Here is a 26,725-nt window from a genome sequence, read left to right on the forward strand (position 1 = left end):
CAAGAAGTAGCAGCACAAATTTGTGCCTCTAAGTTTGCTCCATGAATTAATTCCCTTAAACCAAGCATGGTGCATCCTACACTATTTTGACACCTTAGCTACAGCAGCTATCAGATGCCATATCCCACAGGGGATAGACATTGTGCGTTTGCCATGTGTCAAGGGTATGTCTTTAAAGCTGGAAGAAGGTTTAATCAAAATCTGGCCTTCCAAGAGAGTGGCAGAGATTAGATCAAAGTGATGGGAAAACTATTTCTGATGATGGGAAAAAAATTATCTGAGAAAGAAAGGTTCCTGAAAGTGTGAGAATAGCATTTTCCTCACAACAGCAGTAGCTGTCTTGGGAGATAATAGCACTTAGAAAAGCCAGCTGCAGGCACAACTAATCTGTGAAGAGAGAGAGGCAGTTAGCCGTGTTAGTCTGAAGTCAGGCAGAACGCAGGGCAGGGTAGCACTTTACAGATTAACTCATTCAGAAATGTATATGCTTTTGTAGGCAACCGACTACTCCATAAGGAGTGGCATCTGATGAAGCAGGCTGTTGCCTACAAAAGCTTATGATCAAATTAGTTTATAAAGTGCCATCCTGCTCTGCTATCTTCATTTCTAATCTGGCCATTCTGATGAATCTTGATGCCTGATTATACTCAATTGGGAAGCCCAATGTCTCTTCATGAAAGATGGCCTCAGAGCTGGTATCCATCTCTTCATGGTACTTGATCATAGAACTCTGGCCAGCTCTTCTGGAATACTCCTAGTGCAGCTGAGATCACCATCATTTGTATTATTATTACTAATTATCCAATTTGCAGAAGCATTTAGAAGCAAAGGTTCCAGTGGCCCAGAAACTGTATGCACATATAAACCAAAAAGCTTAGTTTCCCTTAGCACCAGCAAGATTAACCAGACCCTGCAATGAAATTTCATGGTGGAGTTCTGCCTAGATACTAAAATGTATTGGTAAGACTCACAGACAATACTTGCAAAAGTACATTCCTGCATGGCTGTATCAGATACCAAATGAGAGCCATGACACCTTGAATGTTCTCACTTGAGACTAACATGGTGAACTACCTCTTTCTCCTTCAGGCTACCACAGAATTTCTGAGTGACTTTAACCTGTTTGTATTCCCAAAAAGCATGGGAAAAACCTTTTGTCTCCATGATTTGGATTTCTTGTACAAATGGATACAAGAAGTGAGGCATGGATCTTGTGAAACAAGTGAGCATACAGAGAAAAAGTTTACCAGAATAAAACATAGAGGATCCAATTCTTGTTTACACTCTGGCCCTTTTACCTGAACAGGACCAAGGAGAGGTGCCCTAATGATATTATTTCCCATATAAGTCAACTCTTCGTGTCCATGCTCAGGATTTTTTTATTATTATTATTATTTTGGCTCAAGAAAGTCTATTTGTATAATAGATGAATGATGATGAGGGGTATTTTTTGTTTGCTTGTTTTGAAGATAAATGTTGCTAATAACTTCCTTATATTGGCTGCAAATAACTTCAGCCTAACCCAGGTTAAAGAAATTAGAATTCTCAATACTTGTGTGCAATTGTCTCTTTACAAGAAGCTTTGCCCCAAGGACACAAAGCACTGGAGGCAGCTGTGATGCTGTATGTTTTCTCAGGTATGTATGCAGGAAGGCAATATGTAAGACTTGGGCCACACAATGAATGAATGGTAAAGTCAGGAGTAGACCACCGGAAGTCTTGTTTTTTGGGCTTGAACACCAGGAGGAGGAAATATTTCTGCATGTATACATATATCTACAGAGGCCTTTTGGACATAAAATGGAGAAGAAACTTCCTCTCCTCATGCATGCTCTACTTCTCATATCCCACCAAGCCTGAGTAGCAAAAATGGAAGGGATGGGAAGGCACCCGGCCAGGCTGCTTTCAAGCAAGGACAATAGGGAAACAACTGGATGCCTTTGGAATGGGTGGAGTCGCCTTGCACGGACAGGATGTGGCACCCTCTGTCATGCAGTGATCAGCACACAATAATACTGCAACTTTCTGCTGTATCATAGGAACATTAGACTAGAAGAGACCAGCCGGTCCAGAGTCCAATCCCCTGCCATGGCAGGCAACCATGTAATAGATACGCCTCTGTTGATATGTGAGGAGGACATGGTGCCTTTCATCAGCAATTAGTTGTTTGCATTAAAAGCCAATTCCCAGTCGAGCTCTTCTTTCCCTGGTGATAAATTGCCTGGAATGAAAAAGTGGAACACTACCCAGAGGCTGAAATGAATTGACTCCTGAGGTTGGTGACAACTGTGTTGCTTGTGTATTAAAAAAGCCCAGGCTTCAGCTAAAGCTTTTAAGGATTACTGACTTACCACAGACTCATTGTGGTTTTTAACCCTCAACCTGGCACGTAACTGAAGAGGCCATCAACTCAGAGAGACCATAGAAAGAAAATATCCCTTATGTATGCTGTTAGCTCAGCGACTTTATCAGATACTGAAAGATGATGCATTGCATACTACTGGGCTGCATGTAGACAAAACGAGGGGCGTGTGTGCATGACACTTTAAAGCAGGCTAAATGATTTTGCATCACTTTAATGGTGTTGGTGTTTGCACGCCTCAGCAGCATATTGCACATTAATTCCAGCTGCTGTAGGAAATTCAGCAGTGTAATGCACCTTGAAAGACTTGGGGCATAGCAAACTAAAACTCTTCTGAGGCGTTGTAGTTTGCTGCCCCTACAGCCTCAGAGTGAAGCACTGGACTTTGTGCAGCTCCATGGCTCTGCAGGAAGCCCTGCAGGCAGCCTGGCAGCAGCCCAGGAAGGTAGGCTCCACCCAAGAAAAGCAACGAGCCTGATCTTTTTTTGCTTTTGTCCCCCCCAGGACCTTGCCCACATGCCTGAGCTGCGTGGGGACCCAGTGCTTCCCTCAGCGGCTGCGGTGCCCCCCCAGGCCACCTGAGCCAGGTGCCTGTGGGTGGGTGCTGCCTGGGGAGAGGCTGCTGCTGCCGCAGAGGGAAGAACCAGCCCCCCCTGCAGCCCAGGGACCGCTCCGCTCACTGGCAGCTCACCCCCACCTCCCCACTAGAGAGGCAGGTAAGTCAGCAGGGTGTGTGCATGACATGGGGGTTAATTGGCCCTAAATTGAAGCAGTATTTTTTAAAACCCACCCCTTCAATTTAGGGTCCCCATTTCATTTACACATGCCCCTAGATACAATCTCTGAGATTATCTATCTAGTAAGAAGATATTTAAGGAAGATGCCAGTACTCATTAGGGAGCATTTTGGTCCTCCTTTTTAATTGAATTCCTGACAATAAACCACTGGATGAAAAACTTTGTATCCTGGTCTCATATAATAAGATCTTTGGTACAGCCCTAGATACTTTGACTGGTTTTCAGCTATGATATGTAAATTTAGATGTAGACCAATCTCACTGCTTGAAACTTCACCAGCATAATGATAGGGGATGTGATGTTGATGAAGAAGCCATCTTTTGAATTGGACTGAAATTCAGTATGTTAACAACCACTGAATAAAGAAGCAGTAGTAAATAGTTGTGGAGTTAACCCTGAAGTCTTGGTCAAAGTCCAGTTCTTGTAATGCTGTTTTATAGATTTCATATTTCCATTTGGACATAGGAATTTTCTTAATTTCTTGCTCTATTCTGTAACAGCTGCTGTATTCCAAGATAAAGGTGGTATAATTATTCTTTTATATTCTATACTTGTGCCATAGGAAAGACCCTACCACTTTAGAGCAGACTGTGTGTAATGTGATTTGAAATCCTTGGGTGTAAGATTGCTTGGGTTTCCACTGCTTAGAAGTCATAAGTTTTAACAACAGGGCAATGTCTCCAAGTGATATAACCCACCTCCTGCTACAATTCCTGGATGTCTCTGATTTTTAAGGAGGGAAGTAAAACTTTTATTCCTATTGATCCTGTCTTACAAGGAGTTATCATGTCATTAAATCCCTCCTAGACCTCCTAAATGCAGCTGCAGTATTTTGTGGAAAAGAAGAAGAATTCCAAATCTAACAGACTAACTGAAAGAAGTCAGACATTGCAATTAATTTCATTGTTCCTCAGAGAACATTTAAACCCTGGCCCATTTATGTTTTGGTTTTCAGATAAGGACTTGTGAGTATAAGGTATAGACACCCAAGTTTCACCATTCTGTTGAAACTTCTGAGGGGCCCCACATTTGGTCATGGCATGGTAGTTTCAAAGACAGGGGAGTGGATTTTTGCCCACCAACCTTGACTGATATATGGTCCCTTAAGTCATTCATTGCTTTCTTTGGACATAAAAATAGCAGCCACTGCCACTGCTCTCAACTCAGCTGCTGTGCCACTGCTGGCAGCCTGTCTGTAACCATTGCCCTGGTTGCCTCTGCTGCTCATAGTGCAGAGCTGCAGCTGCTGCTCCTACTGCTGACAGAAGCTCTTTCTATTTCAGACCAAATCAGAGGGTGGATAACTCTAAGGGGTCCTTTCCCCTCACTGGTGGCCAAGGTTAGGAAGTGTCAGAGGCTGGGCCATTCTGCCCTCTGCCCTGCTGCTTCAGCTTCTGTGTTCTCGGTTTCTAAGTACCTAAATGCACTCCGGGGAGCAGTTTTTCTCCCTAAACTTGCATAGCTCATAGGATTTAGAAATGGCAACCAAACTCTCCAACGGAGGTACCTGATTTTCCAAAAACCAATATTATGTTGCTTACTGAGTTACTTCATGCATTGGGGTAGTTTCTAAATTAACTTACACGGTATGGCACGTACAAGCTGATGGGATGTGTGCAATCCCTCTACTCCAGAATGGAGAATTATTTGATTTGCAAAAGTTAGGAACTCCACCATCTTTCCCAGCCAACATTTTTGGCGAAAAGGTATTTTTGAATGAAAAATATTGTGTTTGTAAAAGAAAAATAATACCAGCCTGGCCCAAAGCCAACTGAAGTCAATGAAAGGATTCAGTGACTTGGGATCAGACCCTAAGTTAGCAGAGGTACAAACAGCATTTACTTTACGGCTGGAATGTATAAACTCTGCAAGACCTCTGTTTAAACAGGCACCTGAAACAGTCTCAAAGATTCAAAAAGCCACAATGACTAACTCCAAAGTTTTCCACCAGCTCTTATCAGTTTGTCTTGTGCACCAGATCTTTTCCAGACCGGTGAGGGAAACAAAACTAAAGGTTTCAAACCAACCCATATTTCAGCAATAGATTTCCCCTGCCCCCAAAAGTAAGACTTTTCAAGAAATAAAATACACCTCATTTTTCAAACTCCCATATCTTAGAAAAGCTTTGTCTGGTTAACCTCAAAATCTCTCCTCAAATTCTTTTCTCTTGAAACTTCAAAATATAAAGCATAATTTGGAAGATGCATGTACTCTTCGGAGAAGTGGAGAGGAGTGCATAGGAAAAATCAGGTTTACAATGAATATCAATCCCCTTTAGTACTGAGGGATGGCAAGTAACTTCATAGATAAACCTCTGTCACACGTCATGTTAATAGAAAATGGACAGCTTTTTAACTTGAAACTTACTTTTTCCTGCATAGATACATTTTGGGCACTTCTATGGCAAGCAGCTGCTGCTTTCTTTTCTTCCATTTTCTTTCCTCTTCTTTTCTTTTTTCTTGTCTTCATCTTACCATAAAAGATCATTAGCTTTTGAAAGGGCTAGCACAACAGTGAGGTTTTGACTTGCCCCAGGTGGCAGTGCAGAGAAAGGGAGCATCACTCTTCAGTATATGGGTTCAAGGTTTTGCCAGCTTTAGTTCAGAATTGCCTTTCCAGTCTGCTGATCTGAAGTGGAAGGAAAACTGCCGGCAGGTGGTCAGGTCCAATACCACCTTACTTCTCCTCGGAACAAAGACGTTCGCTGTTCCCTTCTTGGTGCAGCCTGAAATAGAGTCTCCCCCAGCTTGTTTCTAAGGCCTCACCCTTTACCCAAAGCCAGAAAAGTCTCAAAGTAGCCCTGATATTGGATTACTTAAGAGAACCTAACTTTATTATGATGTTACTTCAGGGCATTTCATAAGGTAATCATATAGCTTAAGCTGTCAAAATCAGTTAAATTTGCTTAAAATTAAAACAAGGAGCAGTAACAAAGGAACCTGCAACACACCTGGGATTGTTTTGATTACAGTTACCTTGCATTTGAGACTCACTTCTCATCCAACCTGCCGCAGAGCACATTTGTTAACCCTCTGGGTAAGATTCAAAAGCCTGTCTTTTTCAATGTTTGTGAAGGCTGTAAATGAGGATATTGACTGAGGTGGATATGCTTCTGAGCAGTTCTTTGTTCGTATTGTGATTTTTACTTTAGGGTGTAGCTGCCTATCACTGTATCTTTAAAAAAATATGTACTTATTTCTAATGTTTTTGTCTTCTGTCTAAAGAAATCAAATGTCAGTCTAGAAATGGAATGTAATCCCCCTGGGTAGAAGCTGCAATGACTAGATTAAATCCTTGCTTTGAAGATGAATCTTCAGTAAGTATACTCCTTTTTATAACATTCAATATAAAATACATTAGTCTCCAGCATAAGCAGAAAACACAACAGAAGTCATATTGGTGACATATTGAAAAGACCTATCCCTGAGCACAGGAGTAACCAGTATAGGCAATGTCATAACCAACAATAGCACATACCAAAAATAATAAATTGGCTCTCACTGGGTGCATATGAACTGATCAATATGAGCACACTGGAATTCAGTCTTGCCAAGCACAAGGATTTCTCACGTACATCATGCAACTATCATCAGTTTGAGCTCTTTGATTACATTTCAGACGTGCATGTTTTCAAGGGCTGCAGTTCACTTAAAAAGCATTTCCTTGAACATCAAGTTTCTCCCCTGTGTATCAATGCCTTAAGACTAGTCAAATGGAATGAATTATAAAATCTAATTCTTAGCAATTTAGACTTCTTATTTACCTTCCCCCCACCCACATTCATCATGCAATACTCAAGCTCAGTTTCTGCCTGTCATGTACTAGCAAAACACTGTAAAGTTTGAGTACAGACACTTCAGAGAACTATATAAATTCAAATAAAAATGATTTTCATTGATTCTTTTTAGAAATAAATTCATCTACCATTCATATTGTGGTTCAGTAAAATGTGAATAGGTTACTGCCAACTGCTGTCAAACATGACAGTGCATATCAACTGTATTGAATTTACAACTGTAACTAAAATGACAATTTGGCTCAAGGCTTTAGTTTTGCCTTACCCAGGCAAAACTTCCATGAATGTCAATGATCAATGTGTCTGAATGAGGAATACAGGACTGAGTCCAAACTACTGCTGTTTGAAAACAGTGGTAACTTGCTCCTTAGAGAGTAAGGAGGGTGTTTGGCAAGTGCAGATCAGCCTAGCAAGCTCTCAGTCATGCTCTGCTGAAATCTTCAGCACAAAGCACATGCTGTGGAAGAAGAACCAAAACTCTGTTTAGGGTTCTTTGCACAACAAAGTCACTGAAACTGTAATCTCAGCCCCAGCCATTAGGTGATGAAAAGTTACCAGAACAAGCACTGCAATAAAAGTATCCTAAAATTTCAGAAAGCAAATATGCAGATGTCCATTCAGAGTGATATCACACCACAATTTTTTTTTTTTACAAAGAAGCACCATTGCTGTAATATAGCAAAGTGAAATATTAAGATGTGCAGCTTTTTTATTGTAAAATGTCATTCATTTTGAATGGATACTGAAAAAACAAACAAACGGTTTTTAGCTTTACAAAGTATACTATTAAGCAGGCCTCTAGTGTAGTAGTACCTTACATTTTAATATGAACAACATGGTTTTGGTATAATCAGCTGCTTAAACAACACTGGCATGGAACAAATTGTTTTGTAGTTATGGCAAAGCATATAAAAAGTTTAAATACGAACACTCGTTTGTAAATAACAAAGAAAAGTATTCCCTGGTTTGTGAATCTAGAAGGGGGAAGAAAGCACCTTTTGAATTATTTTAGTTCCCCCTTCCCACCACCTCTAAGTAGAGCTTGAGTTCTTCCATGGCCTAAGTGCCTCAAGTACATTTGCTTTAATTAGAATAGTTTTAATTTTCATGGGGTTCTTGAAGACCCTAATCAAAAAAAACACAGACACTCTTACTGAAATTCATATTCAGAGCCGGCTACATACAGCTGCAGAGGGACTCACTCTTTAATGACTGTTAGACTAGGGATAGAAATTACATATAAACCAGTACGTGATTGAAAACTTGTTCAAATCTGTAACACAACAGAAGTTCATTGCACATAGACCACTTTCAAAATGGCCAAAACTGGTTTAAGATAAACCTGGATGGGTGTAGTATCAGAATTAACTGATTTAGGTTAAGTTTGATTTATTGAACTTGTGACCCAGATCCCCTCCAGATTCAAGCTACCTAACAGTCCCCCAGGATCCCAGGATGCTTTGCACCTCCTCTACAAACTCCCTGTCACAGGGTAGGCAGGTTAGCTTTGGCCCAATCTGTCTGCTCCACCAGAGCAGAGAGGCATGCTCTAGCACCCCCTGGCTTCTGGCCTGAGCCACTGCAGGCATGTGGCTGCATTTTCAGAATCAGAAGTGAATGTTTGTTCACTTGCTTATCAGTCCAATCTATGCAGCTTAAGCTAACCTGTGAAGAGTGAATCGATTCAGCCTCTGGCTTTTTGACTGTCAGTATATAGCCTTAATGTAGCTCAAAGTATTACCTAACAGATGACTGCTCAGGGGAAGCTGAGGTAAAACGAGAGTGCAGACAGAAGTGACAATTTTTGCCTGATCTGGCCCCAGAAAGCAGTCTACAGTCATGACCAAACACAAGTGCATGGCTGTAGACTTCTTTAAAAGGGCCTGATCCTTCAAAAAATCGGAATATAATGTATTCTGTAACTCCAAAACAAAGTGTGTTCTGTAACATGCGCCTTCCAGCGTGTTGCTATTTTCAGAATGGGAGGGGGTAAAAGTTTTCAGTTTGGTCTGGGGTTTTTACAGCCCATGCTGAAGGGTGGGGCGGGTGGATTGAAGCCCACCTGAGGTGGGAAGGCTCCAATCCACCCATCCCACCCTCCAACACTGGCTGGGGAACCCCAAGAACAAGTTCCTTCTGTTCCCTTTCCTCCCTCCCATTCTGAAAGCAACATCCAGGTTGGGAGGCAGTAGCGGCATTGCTACAGAGACTGGGCTGCAGGCTCACAGCAAGCAACTGGAATCCCCAACTCCCAGACCCAACAGCCAACTTCTATTTGGTCCAGGGGATCGTTTTAACTGAGAGCACTTCCTGGAAAGTGCTATGAGTTGCAAAGGGGAGCTGCTCTTCTGTCTGCGCCCTGAGTGTTCTAATGCACTTTTACTTGTTTTAACTTTTCCTCCTCCAGAAATCTTCTCCCCGGTTATCTTTTCATAACAGCACCCATATCGTGCAAAGATCAGCTCTTTAGATGATTTTAAAATATTCTCTATAAAAAAAATTAACTGTGCTTTTTCCACTTCTTCTTTACCTTTTCCCAGAAATGGGACCCTGCATATAGACAGTGTTGAAGCTCCTATCAGAATACTGCAAAATATTTAAATGCCTCCCCAGTAGTGCACGTCCATGTCAGTTTTTAGGCCCACAGTTTAAAAAAAAGAGAGAGAGAGACGAGTATCATTATTCTTCAAATTCCCATCTTCATTAGGCACAGCCCAACTTAGAATGTGCAGCTCATTTTGTATTAAAAATATACTTTGTTTATAGTAACCAGTCTTCATTTATAAATTTGATTTAGAACAAGATTTGCAGCATTGTTTGCCATAAAACTTGTGGTTGCAAACTCCGTGCTGTGGAACCAAATAGCACCAATTGAAGTAGTCCTTGCAGAAGGTATCTGAAAAAGGAAAAACAGAGGTTAGGCAGAATTACTAGTATGCTGTATAAAGTACAGAATTATCCCTTCCTGGGCCTGATTACTTGGCATAAGAAAAAGAAAGCCTTAAAGCCACCTAAAACAAAACATCAATTTTCTTGCAAGAGAATCTAAAAGATTCACAAAGATTAGGGTTCAAAGGACATTTACATTAACCTAATCAGATCTCTTGCACAACACAGGCCATCAAACCTCACCCAATAATATCTGCATCAGGCCTATGACTTTTTGTGGAGCAGTAACATAAGTTTTAGACAGGCATTGGATCTTCATTTGAAGATTGAGGGCATTTGTACACGTTTGTGCTGCAGCACCAGGTGCTTTTAAAAGTGCCCGAAGCTGCAGCGCATATATTTATATAAACAGGGAAACGTGAGTCAGCGTGGAGAAAATGGTGGCGGTGTGCTTTTGAACTAAAACACAATGAAGGTGTTTTAGTTCAAAAGAGCACTGCTGCCATTTCCTCACGCTGATGCGCATTTCTCCACTTATACAATTGCACATGATGCAGCTTCATGCATGTCAGCTCGCATGCAGAGCAGACTCAATTAAATGAGTCTGCTCCGACGTGCTGGATCTCCGGTGCATTTCAGCACAAAAAAGTATGTGTATAAATGCCCTAAGTGTTAGAGAATCCACCATATCCCTTGGTCAATCACTCCCATGGAGCAGGCAAGGCAAGCTCACAACCTCTGTGACATCCAGTGCATTCTGAATAAAACCTTTTCTTGTATAAAGCATAGCATGAGATCCAGAGTATCACTCTTCACATTACACAAGATGCCCTGTCATTAGGATTCTTTAACAGGTTGTGATAAATTCCCTTCTTCTTTCAGAAAAAAATCCCTCCCAATTCATGGAGATGTTCCTCATCAGCAAAGCCTACACACTTGACAGAGGCCTGGGGAGTTGGTACAGTATTTCTGGAGCTCCCAGTTGTTCTGGGGTCTTGGGCTACATGTGGACCAAACTGAAAAGTTAGAGTCATCAGCAGTATCAAACAGTGAAGATGACAAGTCCTAGCATTGCTTTAGTGTTCAAAAAGACCCTTACAACTGACCAATTGAAAAATCTGCGTGCTTTCTCTGCTCAGCCAATTTTTCCAAATTCTAGGTTTGTTCCCAATTTGCAAATCTAGGCTGCCCCCTGTAGGTGCTTTTGCTTGACAACAAGACTGAAATTGTAGTTAGAATAGCCCAAACTGTTCACCTAGCCACCACAGTGGATGCCTTATTTTTCTCTACTGGGCAAAAAGGGGAGCTAAGGAGACCCAAAGTGGGAACTGAATGAAGTAATACATGTTTAGTTTCTACCCACATGGATGTGAGGGTAACCAGAAGAGTTTCTCTAATCCAAGTAGCTTTCCTTAAGTATATCTACTAAACAGCAGCCAGTAATAACTGATATTTTTATACTTCAAATTTCCTTCCCATTCAGTTTTGCTTTTGGCCATTTCCAGCCACTGGAAACTGGACCTTTTAAAGCACTAAGTTAGCACTGGGAAAAGACCTATTACAATTTTCCATAGTAGCTTGTGGTCTCTTCTCAGGGTTCTCCCTTTTGGGAGCTCTTCTTTGGTACTCTGTTCCCCACAAAAAATTCTGCTAATAAATTCTTCCCTTCACCCTTCTACATGGGCTGCATTCACTGACTGTTTCACTGCATCATGACTATTGCACTACCAGATGTAGGATCTCCAGTTTGGATTGGCCACTGCTGTTTTTTTACCACCATCTCATAACCCTGAATTTAATAGTCTCTAGAACACATTTGTACAAAAATCTGCATCCCGCCCCCCCCCCCACTTCATTATTATCCCTCCATTTTCCCCCCTCAAAAATTGTCAGTGTAGACAGGGCTATACAGTGTAATTCTGGTTAACTGGAACTAATTTACCCTAAAGTCTGCCTAATTTCACACCAGCTATATTAAACTGCAAAACACCACTCAATTCACAGCCAAACATCTGTTTATTCAAATATTTTGGGTGTCTATAGTTTATGAGGGTCCAGCTGTATATGAGCAACTGTCATGGGAATGTTAATGAATAAATGATTGTGACAAAGATTCAGTTATGTGGGGTCTTGAATGTAGGAACTTGAGACAGGACCATTGTCAAGAGGTCTTATTTTTAAGGGATAAACTTTGGTTAGAACACATTTCCCCTAGAAATATCTGAGAGGGGGAACCAGGATAGGAAGAGAAAAAGGAGAAAATGTTGTAAAGAGATCTTTATGAAGGTTCTCTTAAATCAGGGGTTGGCAACCTATGGCTTGCAGACCAGGTTTGGATCACAGAGCCACTGAATCCAGCCCTTGTAGCTTCCCCTATGCTATGGTGAGGAGGAATGATGGTGGCTGTGACTGTGTCCTAGCACCTACCCACCCACCACTGATCCAAGTTGGGTCATTCCAGCTCACAGCTTGAAAACGTTGACAGCTGTTGCCTTAAATCATTGATTGGGTGAGAGAAGGGAAATGGCTCCCCTTGTAATAAGCTGTGATTCCATCTCCATAGTCCAGCAGTTCTCAAGATCCACAGATAACAAGGGCCATTTGCTAGCAAGCCCATGCTGTTACACTAGCTATGGTTCCCTTTGCTCTGAGCATGGGACCACAGGTGGAAAAGAGAAGAGTTATTTGGAGAAGAAACACTATTCACAGACTCAATCTCACATACAGCCTGACATGGGATCTCATGGCAAATGTCTGAATTGACACACCAGCCTACTCTGCTGACAGGTAAAGCATCAGCATTAAGGGAAATGCAATGCTCCAAGTTGGACAAGGATGCAGTCTTTGTAGTTACCTTTCTTTTCAGGAATGGGACAGAAGTTTGTGTTGCAGGCTTGGGAGGTGATAGGCTTCTGGTGCAGGGGACAGCCCGTGGCTGGTCTGCCAGATGCCAGGCATTGCACAGACCGCACTTGCACACCACCACCACAGGTTGCTGTGCACTGTAAGGCAGAAAACAGTGAATGAGCTATACCTGTTGTATTCCCACCTGAGACAACACTGGTAAGCGTATAAAGGAAAAATAGAAGAAGAACCTGACATTGGGATGGAGTGTGTGATGACATACACAGGGGATCAGGTTAGAGATCCTGACCAACTTGGCCAAAATTCAAATAGAAAAAGCAAAATTGTGTTACTTGCAAGATGAGGCTAACTGTGTTCATTTTATGGGTGTAATTTTGCAGGCACAAGTTTTGTAGGAGCAAACTGTGCTCCCTTAAAGGAACCCAAAGCTGGAGGACTTTGCCACTTAAAAGCAGAGATGGAATTCAGGGATGAGATTTCCCTAAGTACACAACCAACAGAAATCTCAGTACCCTTCAATGGACTGATGCTACTACACCGTTTAGCTTTATTCACACAAGAATTATGATCAGTAGGATCTGGATCACAGCCCCATGAATCATTTGTGTCGGACATAACTTGGAAAGGTTCAATTCAGTGCATCTTTCCTATTCAAAGTCTCTGATAAAGTGCTTAAATACAAGAATGTCATTTAGTTCAATGATGCTAATAGGATGGAAGCATTTACTGTTTCTGTTTGTTTTACATATGAAATGCCCCCAAGTAAGACACACACCTTGATTTTGGAAGGCAAATGTAGGAAAAAAAGATATTTTCCAGAGTCATGACTGAGAGAACTGACTGCTTATAACAGGTCATTTGCCCTCAGCCAGCTAACTGGCTACTTCAGGCTATGGTGCTAACCCTTTCATAGCCTCTGCCAAATTGGCAGCAGCTTTTGACTGCTCAGCCAAAAAACTACTGCCAATTTGGCAGAGGCAGTGAGAGGGTTAAAGCTGGATCCCACCCCTGTTGCTTGCTGACTCAAAGAGAAGCGAGAGCATCTCCACGCTTCTCTTCTGGTGATGAAAATCTGCTTCCCCACTTAAGACAAGCATCCCAATTTTGAAAGGCTATTCTTTGTGGGAAGGGTGCATGCAGTATGCAAGTAAATATTTAAGTTCTTTGTTGAATCAGAAATTAATTCCCATACAGCTAACTTTGGGCCCATATATGCATTCCAGGTTTTGCTGGGCAAAATGCTGTACAGGTGGTTTCAGTTCCCTTGTATGTTAATCAATAGATATTTCAGTGCTATGATAAATATATTAAGGGTGTGCAAAATGGGCAGTATTCAATTCAGATTCGGCCCGAATCAGGGACAGTGATTCAGTTTCTTGATTCATATTACTGTCCCTGATTCAATTTGGCTGAATTTAAATCTGAAGATTCGATGCTGATTTGGAGAATTAGTGACTTGACCATAGACACAGCTTTAAATGTTTTTTCTACATACCTCGAGGTACCAGGTGTGACTTATGAATGCTGCGATGCTGGGGTGGATGGAGTGTCCCACAGGATTGCAGGGCGTCCCCCTGCGTGCTTGGTGGCAAACCTGAAAGTGGACCAGAACTACTTCTGGTCCACTTCCAGGTCCGCCGGGGAGCATGCGGGGGGGCCCCTGCGCCCCCTCTGACTTGGCAATCGGCCACAGGGGAACCCTGGGTGCCCCCCCAGACCCAGGAGGCACCTGTAGCTGCACTTGAGAGACATGGGGGGGGGGGGGGGCCTGTGCGTTCCCCGGTGGACCTGGAAGTAGACCAGAAGTGCTTCTGGTCCACTTCCGGCTCTGGTGCCAAGAGGGGTGGGGCGCCCCCCATGCTCCTGTGGGATGCTCCATCCGCCCCACCATCGCAGCGTTGATAAGCCACCTGGTACCTAGAGGTATGTAGAAAAAACATTTAAATCTGTGTTTATGTCTGAATCTCCGAATGTTTCCAAATCTCTCCAATTTGATTCAGAGAGATTAAAAGGTCTCCTGATTCAATACAGACTTGGAGATTCAACCACCAAATCGGGCCAAATCTCCACCAAATCAAATCAGCGACCGAAGCTTCACACAGCACTAGAAAATATGGTCTTCTGTAGCTATAGGATAGCACAGTTTATCCCAGCCTTTAACATAAAGAAAGGATTTTTATAAGATTTCTGTTTTTGGATAAACTGCCTTCTGTTTATTAGATTATTTCTATAGTATTTTCTCCTTTCACATTTTCTAGAGTCTGGACAACAATGTTGGAAAAAATAGTCATTCAATAAGTAGATAGCTTAATTTTTTTCTTAGTTCATTCCTGTTGCTCACTGACATCCTATTAATTTTTGTAACTGCTGTGAGCCTTTATACCTACACTTTTCAAGACAGTCAATTATATATAAAGCACATCTTTCTATGGAAATGCTCACAGCAAACTTTATTACATTTTGAAAATGTATGAAGAATAACTGTGAGTAATGTTTGTTAATTAAACTTGCTTGCAGCCTTGTGCTCAGATGCTCATTGATCACAAGGCATGGAAGATTCAGTTGGTGAATGGGAGTCCTCCTAGGGACAGGGGTGTTGCAGAAAGTTGCATTGATGATGCATTAAGGCTTTGATCTAAAGCCCACTGAAATCAAAGGCTTTGGATAAACCACTGTGTGCTACTCTTTCCTGAGTCAGTACTAAGCTGACACTCCAGCATAGTGCTTTGGCTACAAGTTTGGTTACATAGTGCTTTGGTTTGCTAGAGTTGCTTTCTTTCAGATTTGCCATAAGCTAATGACTTATCTACTCAAGGTTATTATGATTTTTTTTTTTTTAAAGAGAGGAAGTTAACTCCTATGTCTTGGTCAAATTCCATGCAGATAACTACATTTTGATTACTGCACTTATATTCCTAGGGAATTTCAAACCCAGTTCCTGCCTTAAACAGCTCTGTAGTGGCTCTTCAGTCTTAAATAGTTATTGCATCCCAGTTAAATGGTGTCAGATGGGAGTCTCACAGGGCTGTTGGGAGGCTCAGTTAACAAATGCTCACAGATGAACAGTGCTGGGTGAAAAAAAATGAAAAAATGTCTGTTTATGGACCTTTTGATGCTGCTGGCTCACATTGACTCAACATGATCATAAAACCAGAACTATATGGCTAATCAAGTTCAACATGAAAATGTGCACAGAATCATGTGAAACTGAACCAAAAAGTTAAAGAACAACAGGTAAAGCAAATAACAGAAATCAAATTAAAAGACACATATTGGATGATGTTTTGAAAAGCTTTGTATAGACACCTGTTAACTCAGTCTAACAAAGCAAATACGTATCTGAAAAAGCCTGTTGCAGGCTGGGGGAGGGTGCTGACTCAGCCCAGCATGGCAGCAGGGAAGGAGAGGGGGAATTGATCCTATCTGGCCCCAGGCCCATCCACCCTGCACCCATCACTGGGAGTGCTGGATGGAGACGATGGGCGAGTGAGGTGTCCATGAAACCAGCCTGGGGCCCCGCAGGCAGGGTGTCCTTGGCCTAGTGGATGTGATGGCACTGCTAGCTAGAAGGGACTGGCATCTGGGAGTGGGACAGATGAATGGAACCAGGGTTGGGATCAGGGGGTGATAATGTGGGGCCAGGGCAGAGCCACAATCCATTCCCTGCACATCCCTGCGATGGGCACCAGTTCCATGGGGGAGGGGAATGTAGCTGTGCTCTGGGGCCAGCCCCAACCCCACCCACCCACCTGTCCCACTCCCAGATGCTGGTTCCCGTCTGCCCGTGGCCTCATCCCATCCACCTGACCAAAGTATGCCCTGCCCATGAGAGTCCCAGGTTGATCTCTATCAAAACCCAACCTTCCCTTTCTGTCCAGTGCCCCCGGAGGTGGGTGCCAGGCAGATAAGCCAGGGTGTCTGGGCAGTGGGGCTGGGTCCGGTAGCAGTGGAGACACTGGCAGTGAGAGCTGGGCGGAGTGAACTTCTGCTATGGGGGCTGCTGGAAAGCCAAGTCTGGCCACTGTGCTGCCCCTGCCATGCCACATGCCCAGGGGTGGTAGGGCCAGCTGCATGTGCCACAACCCAGGTTACCCATGTGGGACCCACCACAGGCCCTATAAAATTCCCTGGTGAGCCAGATCTGACCCATGGGCCATATTTTGCCCACCCCTGTGATGCTATAGTCATGTTGGTCCAGGAATTAAGCACAAGGCAAGGATTTCTAAGGGTGATATCTTTTACTGGACCAACTGGGAATAGAGTTAGACAAGCTTTTGAATGCTTTGTCTAAACTGGGAGATTAAGGCCCATCAAAAAGGAGAACGGTCATTATCACATTCTTGTTCTTCCAATAATCAGCTCCTTCTCTCCTGCTAATTGTTTGCCTGCTACACCTGGGAATTTCTCTGCTGCCTCTTCTAGCTGCTTTGGCTATGCCATGATGTACTGGCTTTAACTCTTCAGACCTAAAGAGAAATGTCTTACATTTGAAAGCTTGTCTAACTCTATCCCAACCATCAGAAATGTAGGGATGTGGAAGGGTGCTGGAGCAAAATGGAAGTGGCAAAAGGGATTATGAAAGTAAATGCATAGCTGCCACTTTTTTGTTGCCTCTTTCCCCCAGGTCAGTACGCAGGATGGTTGCCCTTTTTGCCCCCCACTAATTATGCCAACTATACAGTTGATCCAATAAAAGATATCACCCTAAGAAATCCTTTTCTTTTTGTCATTTTTACAGAGAAGAAATTGCAGGGCCCTAAAATTAAAACTGAAAAACCAAGACATTCATAAATTAAAACATTGTGACTAACTGACTCCTATGTCTTTGTTTTGTTTTTTTGCAGGGAGGGTGGTGTTCTCCATAAGATGGGCTGGTCTATTTAAATCTAAATAAAGCACTTCAGGTACAATCCAGAAGTGGAGACTGCAGGCATCTAAAAATGGTACTTACACAAAGTGAATGCAGCTCAGTCCAAAAAATATATTGAGGAAACTCTGCCAAAGGTCACCAAATCCTGGAGGCACCTGAATTCTTTGATGCCTCCATTTAGGATTGCAAAATTCCATGGGCATGCATAGAACTGGCCCAGTCCAAGAGGCTTGTGTTTGACTCCTGTCCACTCTCCACTCTAAGTCAGAACAAAGATGGGAACCTAGATACTCCCTATGTCCCTGGAGGGCCTGACCTGCTGGATGTACTCTCAGGATAGCATTCTATTCTTTCCTAGTCATCAGAATGGCCATATTTGATGCTTACACATCCAGGGGTATTCTATTCCCTGATATGTAGCCCTTCACACAAGGACAATTACAGTCATGCCTGCTGAGTGTGTGCTGTTGCAGCTATAACCCTGGACAAGTAAATTCCAAAAACACCCTATAAGTATTTTAAAAATGGCCACATAGATGACCAGGAAAAAATAGGCTCACTTAGAACGGCATTCTAATTCATATTGGCAGCACTGTCATGCCATACCCACAGGCACATTTGTTTTAAAAGGTTGTCATCACTTTTTATGTTACAGTCTGGTGGTTAGATTAGGCCTGGATTCAATGCCCTCTTCAGCCTGCTGGTGTTCAAAACGTCATCTTCTATCTCTGAGGAGAGTCCTCATCACCAGGCTACAGACTACATTGGGATGATGGTATCCTGTCCCCTTTCCCATTTAGTGGGGCCACTTCGCAGAAAAGAATACAGAAATCATGAGGCCAGAAAGAAAACGAGGAAGTGGGTGCAGGACTATAGTTCAGCAGTGAGGTCTCTCTATTGGGACATGGTCAATTCTGGGTTCTAGTCTGCTCCATGGAACATTTATGTATTTTACACTAAAGAGTTATTGCATAAAACACCAGAAATAATTCTGGAGCAGGAACAAGGACCCAGATTTTAGCTGGGAATGGAGGGGAAGGGGGAGTATCCTAACCAGCAGGCTACAGACCTGGGCCTTCCTCTTACCTGCTCTTCTCCTCGCTGAATGACTCTTGCACTCTTAGCTGCCTTGAACTTCTCTTCAACCAGAAAGATGGCTCCATATACCCTTCTGTGTAATTTGTTTGTAAGGAGACACTCAAAGGGCATTTTTATATGCACGTGCCACAGCGCACGCAGTTGTATAAGTGGCAAAATGTGCATCAGCACACAGAAAATGTTGGTGGTCCGCTTTTGAGCTAGAACACCTTGAAGGTGTTTTAATTCAAAAGCACACCACCGCCATTTTCTGTGCGCTGATGTGCACTTCGCTGCTTATACAACTGCACAGATCTCCGGCATGTCCAAGAAAGAAAATGTATGTGTATAAATGCCCGTAGGCATTGGAGAATGAGTGTTTTAATCCCCTCAGGGTAGGGTGGCCACTGATGCATCCCCAGAATACAGAACATCCCCTTGTGAGGGCAGTCCCCCTCGGCCACTCTGTGATGAGGGGTGGTGTCACTGCCTCCTTGGTCAATTAGCAGCGAGGAGAGGGGCCACTGGGCCCCTTGGCCAATCAGCAGCAAGGGGCAGGGCTACCATAAAAAGGCCACCTCCCACCCTCCTTTCCTAGTTGGGAATCCTACTCCTCTTGGCTGTGCACTGCTCTACCATTAGGCACTGCCAATAGAATCATGAGGGCAAATGATTGACATGTATTTCCACCAATTAACTGAAAAACAGAACTTTTTGCAGTCTGCTCCTCATTCAGAAATGAACAGAGGACAAAAGGTTTAAATACAGGACGGTTTGGTATAAGCTGGACGAATGGCCACCCTGCCTCAGGCTGAGAAGGACCCAAAACCCAGGTCTCCAACTTCCTGGGAGAGTGTTCTGACCACTAATCCAGCAGGAACAAATATAGGCAAAACCAACACCGCCACAATGGAGGTTAGGCAAGAGTTTGATGCACAGCTGCTCAAAATCAGGCATTTCTGGTAATGCACAGAAGTCTAATTTTAGGTGTCCTAGGAACTTTGTGGCCCAAATTAGAGACACCAAATAAATGAAGGTGCCTCTAGGATTAGAAGCTTCTGAGTGGGGTTTCCTGGATTGCTTTTCTTGGACTTAGATGCTTATGAACAACCTGAGTACCATTTTAGTCACCACAATGCCTCCACGGATTTTACCTGACATGCTTATTTTCTCAGTTATAGGAGTCAAACAGAATTGATTCAGCTGATTCACATCAAATCTCTCTGTGCTTTGTCCTGTGAATTTCATGATTTCTTTAAATTCATCCTGAGAGTGAAAAAAATGTAAGGAAGCATGTTTGCTGTACTGGTAAAATTATAAGTTCATTAAGATGTCACTAGCATCTGCAAACTTTTAGTAAATGTATTTCTTCATGACTTAGCACTTAATATTTCAAACTAAAATATAGATTTTTTGCAAGAAAGTTATAGATGTACTATAATAGATGCAATTTATAAACCTCATAATTGTAACATTAATTCTGTTAGTTTATTGCCCCACCATCTGCTTGCTGATTTCATAGCATGCCCACATACAGTGCCAGCGCTCAGACCTTATTGAATCAACAGGAAAATAAGGGTCTCTGGCAGGCCCCATGGGCCATGGTCCTGTGTGCCAGATCCAGTGCATGGGGCCTGATCCCAACATGTAGGTCCAGGGAGAGGTGATGCAGCATCCCATGGCCACAATCCTGGCATATAGAGCTAGGTGGTAGGGAAGGGACAGGGGATGGGGTGGGGTCCCAGGGCCCAAAACCCAATATGCAGAAACAGGCAAAGGTGGCACATGGTCCAAGGCCCCAATCCAGGCAAATGGGGGCAGCATGGTCTAGATCTGGGTGCACATGCCTGATCCCGGGGGCACAGGTCTGATTTGGCCTGTGGACTAGCCCCACTCATTTGTCCTGCAGGGCAAAAAGTTGAGCACACTGCTTTATACACAGGTAGGTGCACCACTGCTTTATACCAATAGGCTCTGCCTCTAGCAGCTCCCATGCTTTTTCCCAGGTGTCACTATCTTGAGGAGATTTTCTCATGCTTAGGTAGCAGAGAACTGTACAAACAAAACTGAACTTAGTGAAAGAATGATCCAACATTAAAGAAAAGCTGTAAAAGACTAGAGGACTTGGAAATCACCTGGGCTGCATGCAGCCATGTCTCACATACACCATAGAAAATGAGGCATATTTTAGCCAGGTCTTCCTGACTATTAACTGCAAAGGAAAGAGCAAGTCAATGAAAAGATAATATCCATGACTTGCCTCGGAACCTCTGCTTTTGATTCAGGAACACACAGTGGAGTGAACCTAACCAATCTAAGCTAAACTGGAACTATTTACTCTTTCTCCTCTACACATTTTTGTTTCCTGATATAGCACACCATAGCTTAGCATCTACAAACATAGTATAGAGGAGACTGTGTTTGACTTACAAACGAAACCATGTAATAAAGGAAACGTGTCAAGGAGTGAAGTCAAGGACCAGATTTAATTTTACCTATTCGGTATGCAAGTGGACTTAGATGCTAAAGTGAAATTCTACTTCACCCTGCTTGAGTCCCAGAAAAACTGTCAGCAGGCCTTCCTCCTCACTGTTTTTTGTGACTCAGTTTTAAAGGTCAGAGGAGGGAGTGTTACCAAAGTAGAAGTGATATGGATAGTCAAGGATTCAAATAGGGTAAAACAGAATTGCCTTTAGACACCCAAATCCACTTAGATCCCCAATAGATGGAATAAAATCTGGGCCGTGGCTAATACAATGCAGTGCTTTGCTGCCTGAGAAGGAGGAGGAAAGAAGGGAACTGAGTGAAGCAAGGCCTTCAGGCTCTTATGTAATCTCACACCAAGGATTTGGATCTATAAAACAGAGCATGTGTATGCACTCCTGACCCCAATGGTCACTGTTTTGCAGATGGTTCCCAGCTTGCAATGCTATGTCTTGCACTTTGAAGAGCGTGGGTCTGTACAGGCCTTCTCAAAAGGGAATATAAATTCATCCTGTCAGGTCTGTTGTAATTACAAAGGTCTCTGGTTCTGTGCCAGAAGTCAACCCCATTGTTGCAAGTGCTCATCCTTCATGCTTCTTGTCCCCAAAAGTTATCGATTCCCACTAAACTTTCACACAGACAACAAAAAGAATGGTTGGAATGAAATACGTCTTCTTACACTGCTCAGACTCTGATTTCACACCCTGTTTTCTGAGTGGTGAATCATTCAGACAGCCAGACAGGTGTTTGCACTTAACCAGTCACATCAACCTTAAATTAGCATGTGAACTATCTGAAACTCAGCCACATACTCTACTCAACCACTTCAAGTTCATCTTAATACAGTGGTCCCCCTCAAAATAAAAGATAAATAAGGCTGATCAAAAAACCTGCAGACCACATGGCATAACAAGAGATTTTAAACCCCTTTAAGAATGACTTCTTAAGTATCACAAGCTGCTGGGCATCAAGCCATTATATCTTGACAACCTTCCACAGAATTGAGCTTAGAGTATCGAATGTAAGTGCCTATGGTGAGCAACTCACTGAATTCTTACAACAAAATAATTTATAGTCTCTGAATCTGTTTTTAAAAATCTGTGTTAAATGGGGAAAGTTTGCCAAAAGCTTTGTGACCACTTCATCAAGGCATGGAGACTCCATGTATCAAGTGTCTACAGGGTAGTGAAAGGCATGTAGATATATTTTACTACTCTGTTAAGATGCAAAGAATGGTTCTAATTAACTCTGAATAAGAGGTTTCTCCTCCAAGATCTCCTAAGCTGTTATGAACACTTGGGCAGTCCTAAAGGCCATTTTCTGAAAACAGAGGGGGAATTTTTCTGGGTAGGGACCATTTTTTCTTTTCTGTTTACAAAGACCCAAGTGTAATTTTGAAGATAGTGGAAATATATAATAAATATAAATAATTCCCTTTCCAGTTATCCTAATCACTCTTTTTACCACAGACTATTGGGTTCAACTGTGTTCTTTCATATAGAAAATAATTCCCTCCATTTCAGGAATTACTAGATTGATTTCTTTAGCCTGTATGATGCACAAGGCCATAGCAGATTATGACTTCATCTGTGACTTAAAATAGGTTCAAAAGTTAATACTGTCATGTACCTGAGACCAAGGAGAGGAGTACCAGCTGCCTCGAGTATAACTCACTGCTGAGTAAATGGGGTGCTTAGGACACACAGCTAAAATGCAGTCTTTTTCCAGATCCAAGTTTGGTTTCTGCAGGTGGGAGCACTTTTTTGGAGCAAGGTCTCGGTATTTTCCAGAAACATACTTTTCTGTACATTTTAATAACCGTCTCTGAATTCCTTTTCCACATGTCACTGAACACTAAAAGAAAGACACGGGAAGTGAGATGTTATGGTAGCCTGTTGACAATCTTATATGGCAACTATAATTTTCTTACTCTCAAGAATATACAAGCAGCAGCATTTTTTCTGTGTAGCCTTAAGAGAAATATAAGTGTAGAGGACAGAACAAGGATTTGCAGTAGCAAAACTTAATTTTTATTTTTGATAGTTTGTAGTTTTCATCTACTGTATGTTAAAGTACCAGAATATTGACAACTTTCCGTGGAGTATATTCTGCCAAACAGTTTTACATAAGAAAAAACCTTCCTTGGAATAACAGGAAGGAGAGAAAGGGAGCAGGGGGTTCTTCATATTATTGGAATATTAATAAACAAGTCATTAAAATCAGTTCATAATGCCTCAAAAAGGGTAGGCTGTTTTAAAATATGATTTTTTGCAATATATATATATATATATACACACACCACAATACCTCTGCACAGTGGTCACTGCCAAAAGTCAGTATTTGCCAACATATTCTATATAATAAGGATCTTTCATTAAAAGAATATGAAGTTTGCAAAGCCAAGTAACTCAAAAGTTAGGAAATGCCAGATTTAAAGTTGTCTGTGCAACATCAGTTTGGCCCTCTTTGCTATATGCATCATAATCCCGTCTTTAGTTACGCAATCCCATACTATTTGTTTCCATAGGACTTACGACTTTTTCAGTGCATATGATAAATGGTTCTCATTGACTTGGTAGCTATAATCAATATTTCATTTTAACTTCAGCATTCAGTGGTTCCTTTCTGCGTGCCTCCCAAGCTTTGCACTTAATACAGAACTATTTATGTCCCTGTGGGCTTTTCTATGGCACTTATCATTTCAGAGTGCAACACAAATACAAATCTGGGGTTTATTGCACTGGGACTGAAACCATTCTGCCAATACACTAATCCATCAGTTCAACCCCTCCTACCTCATTCCTATTTCTCTCTATCACATGGCACCACCGTGTACACATGCAGAGCTTCTCTCTGTCCCAGTATTTGTACTGTGCCCAAGCTCCATTCCCAATATTTCCATTTCCTTTCAGCTGTCCTAGACTATTCTTTCTCATTCCTCCATACCCTATGTCTTAGTCTTTTTCTCTGTCCAACCTCCTACCCCTTCTGCATTGCAGTCTAACTGTTTCCCCTTGCTCTTCCTCCAGCTGTCTTGCACCTGCATCTGGCACTACAGAGATCTCTAAAAGCCAAGAGGAGCAAATGCAGGGGAAGTCTTACTTAGCCTTGGTATGAAGTATGCCGAGTCTCTTTGAGCAGATGGGCAGGTGTTCAAGCTGACTGCCACAAAAGTTCTATGAAGTGAATGAAGCATCCATAGTGCATGGATTTGGATAATTTAACTGTCAAATGATAAAAAGCTTCACCTGGCCAAGAGGTGATTTATGAACACTTGCAACTTGAAGAAATTCAGATTGGAATTTTACAGAGACACCAAAAGGCATATTCATGATGTCAGAGTGATGTTTCCCTGCCAAATTTCATATTCTGCTCCAAAACATACAGGACAAACAATTACATTTGTCAGGAATTGATAACATGGGCAAAACAATTGGTTTCTCTCATTTCATTCTTAGAAATGGCCACACTGGTTCTGCTGAAATTTTCCACAAAATTCGGCCAGAGGCAGACGTTCAGCATGGAAAATTTCAGTTCAATCTGGCATGTTAAAATCCTGAAAACAGGGTTACATAAGGAAAAGTGTTAGGCAATCATAGCTATAGGTGTTGTTATCAGTGCTAACAAAGGCAATGGCCCAGTGAAACAGCCTTGTTTGTCAGCTAGCATAGTGTGTTAATTACTGGGAAATGCTGACCACTGTATTTTCATTACCAGTAAACTTTCCTTATGGATCTTCCTTATATGCCTATGTACTGCACTATGGAATACCAATTCCTGCAGACTCAACACAGCCAAATTCTTTCAAAGTAATGGTAATTTTGTCTATGAAACATAGGATTTGGCATTGTGTAAATAAATAAATACTATAACATTGTGATGATAATCCTTTGGAGGTTCCTTATAAATGTTTCAGTGTCCTTGTCACTAATGTTGCACAGGGAAAGTGGGGGTGGGGGGAGAGGTTGTAGTTTCTTATCATGCTAGTACTAGCTAGCAATTGATTAGAGCAGGTCATTTACCACATACGCTTAAAAAATTCAGTCCTCCTACAGATTTGAACTACACATTCTTTAAAAAAATTTTTACAAGGGCAATGAGATAGTATTGCCTACCTCTGACCACGTGGACACAAACCACTGCAGCTTCTTCTGTTTGTGGCAGCGCTTGAGGAGACAAGCTTCCTGAGTTTTTGGTTTCAGTTCTGTTGTACAAGCAGCATCAGTCAAAATCTGAGCCCGGGGAGAGGGATTTGTGCTCTTACAGACAACTGTTCTTTTCCTCCATCCTTTTCCACATGTTCGTGAACACTAGAGATGGGAAACAGGCTGTATTTGCTTGTGATTATATTAACAAGTTAATTGTGAGGGAGTATGAGGCTCAACATGGGCACAGGGTGTGTCTACATGAGCTGCCCACTGCACAGTATGCAAGTACTAAATGACTGCGCATTAACCAGCATTACGGCATAGTACCATCGCCACATGGTTTTTCCCCGATGCTACTGCGCAGTACCAATGAGCTACTATGCAGTACCATTGCCACATGGTTAGTGCTCAGCAACATTACTGCGCAGTAGCAACAAGCTATCATGCAGTAGCTCATTGCTACTGTGCCATAGCATCTCCTGTAGATGCACCCACAGAGACTTAACTTCCCCACTACCAAAAGTGGTCTTTACAGCCATAATTGGGACACATAGGTGGGATATTTGGGAAAGCTTACACTACAGCTAAGTGCATTATATTCTGTGCTTGCAGAGAGAGTCAGTCTCCAGGTGCCAAATCCAGCAACTGGTGAGAGCAATAAATAAGCATGCATTATATTTTAAAAGGCAGTAAAACAAGATGAAGATTTTTTTACACTTTAATTTCCAATCAATTTTACACGGGATTGCTCAGATCCTACAGTGGTAGACAGCAGCATAAACCTAAGAAAGGATGGGAATAATACTTGATGGGAAAGGAAGAAATAATATATGCTCCCACTGATCACAAAGCCAGTTATGGTGGAACTGCTAGCCTTGCTCCTTTTCAGGAGTAGGAACAGAGGTCTTTACTCAGAGGAGTACAGATTATACTCAGAGAACTATATATCATAGTGACTATATATAAGAGTAATCCATGTATAAATGTTTAATGCATTAAATCTTGGCATAGAACAGAGACAAAAACTCATTCTGTATATTCAAAAGTGATTAGCTAGTCCACAAGTTCATTGCTAGCTGTACTACTCACCACTCAAGTTAATCCTGTGTTCTTACCTCTGACCAGGGCCCCACACTCCAAGCAGGTGAACAACTCTGAGTATTGCAAATCTGCCTGCTGATCGGAGCAGGTACTGGACAGAAAGAATATGACACGGGCTCTGGCTTGTAGCGGATTCTTTGAACACACCGTATTTGTCTGAGTTGCTCTCCTGTTCCACAAGTCAGACTGCACTCGCTCCAGTTGCCAACAGACCAACTAGAAAAAAGGTTTATTGAAATGTAATCAGCTAGTACCATCTCCATGTGTTCATTCATAGGTTGATTTTTTTCCTTTAGTCTTTTGTCAGAAAAAAATTAAAAGAATTGAAAAGCAGGA

General features: G+C 42.2%; 1 protein-coding gene across 3 annotated transcripts in view; it reads right to left on the reverse strand.

The window, feature by feature from the left end:
* Nucleotides 1-8,337: 8,337 nt before the first annotated feature.
* Nucleotides 8,338-26,725, reverse strand: part of ADAMTS16 (ADAM metallopeptidase with thrombospondin type 1 motif 16) — a 184,787-nt gene continuing 166,399 nt past the window's right edge. The window contains exons 19-24 of one of the 3 annotated variants that reach the window (XM_025205793.1): nt 26,404-26,605; nt 25,256-25,450; nt 22,770-22,994; nt 19,811-19,922; nt 12,699-12,846; nt 9,740-9,851 (exon numbers count right to left, since the gene is read on the reverse strand). In XM_025205793.1, coding sequence (XP_025061578.1) covers nt 12,707-12,846; nt 19,811-19,922; nt 22,770-22,994; nt 25,256-25,450; nt 26,404-26,605 — 874 coding nt within the window. In that variant the 3' untranslated portion in view covers nt 9,740-9,851; nt 12,699-12,706. Of the gene's footprint in view, nt 9,852-12,698; nt 12,847-19,810; nt 19,923-22,769; nt 22,995-25,255; nt 25,451-26,403; nt 26,606-26,725 lie in introns of all 3 variants that reach the window. The other 2 variants (XM_025205792.1, XM_025205794.1) reach the window with 2 other exon arrangements.

The sequence above is a fragment of the Alligator sinensis genome, unplaced genomic scaffold (genome assembly GCF_000455745.1).
Source record: "Alligator sinensis unplaced genomic scaffold, ASM45574v1 scaffold248_1, whole genome shotgun sequence".
NCBI classification, from domain to species: Eukaryota; Metazoa; Chordata; order Crocodylia; family Alligatoridae; genus Alligator; species Alligator sinensis.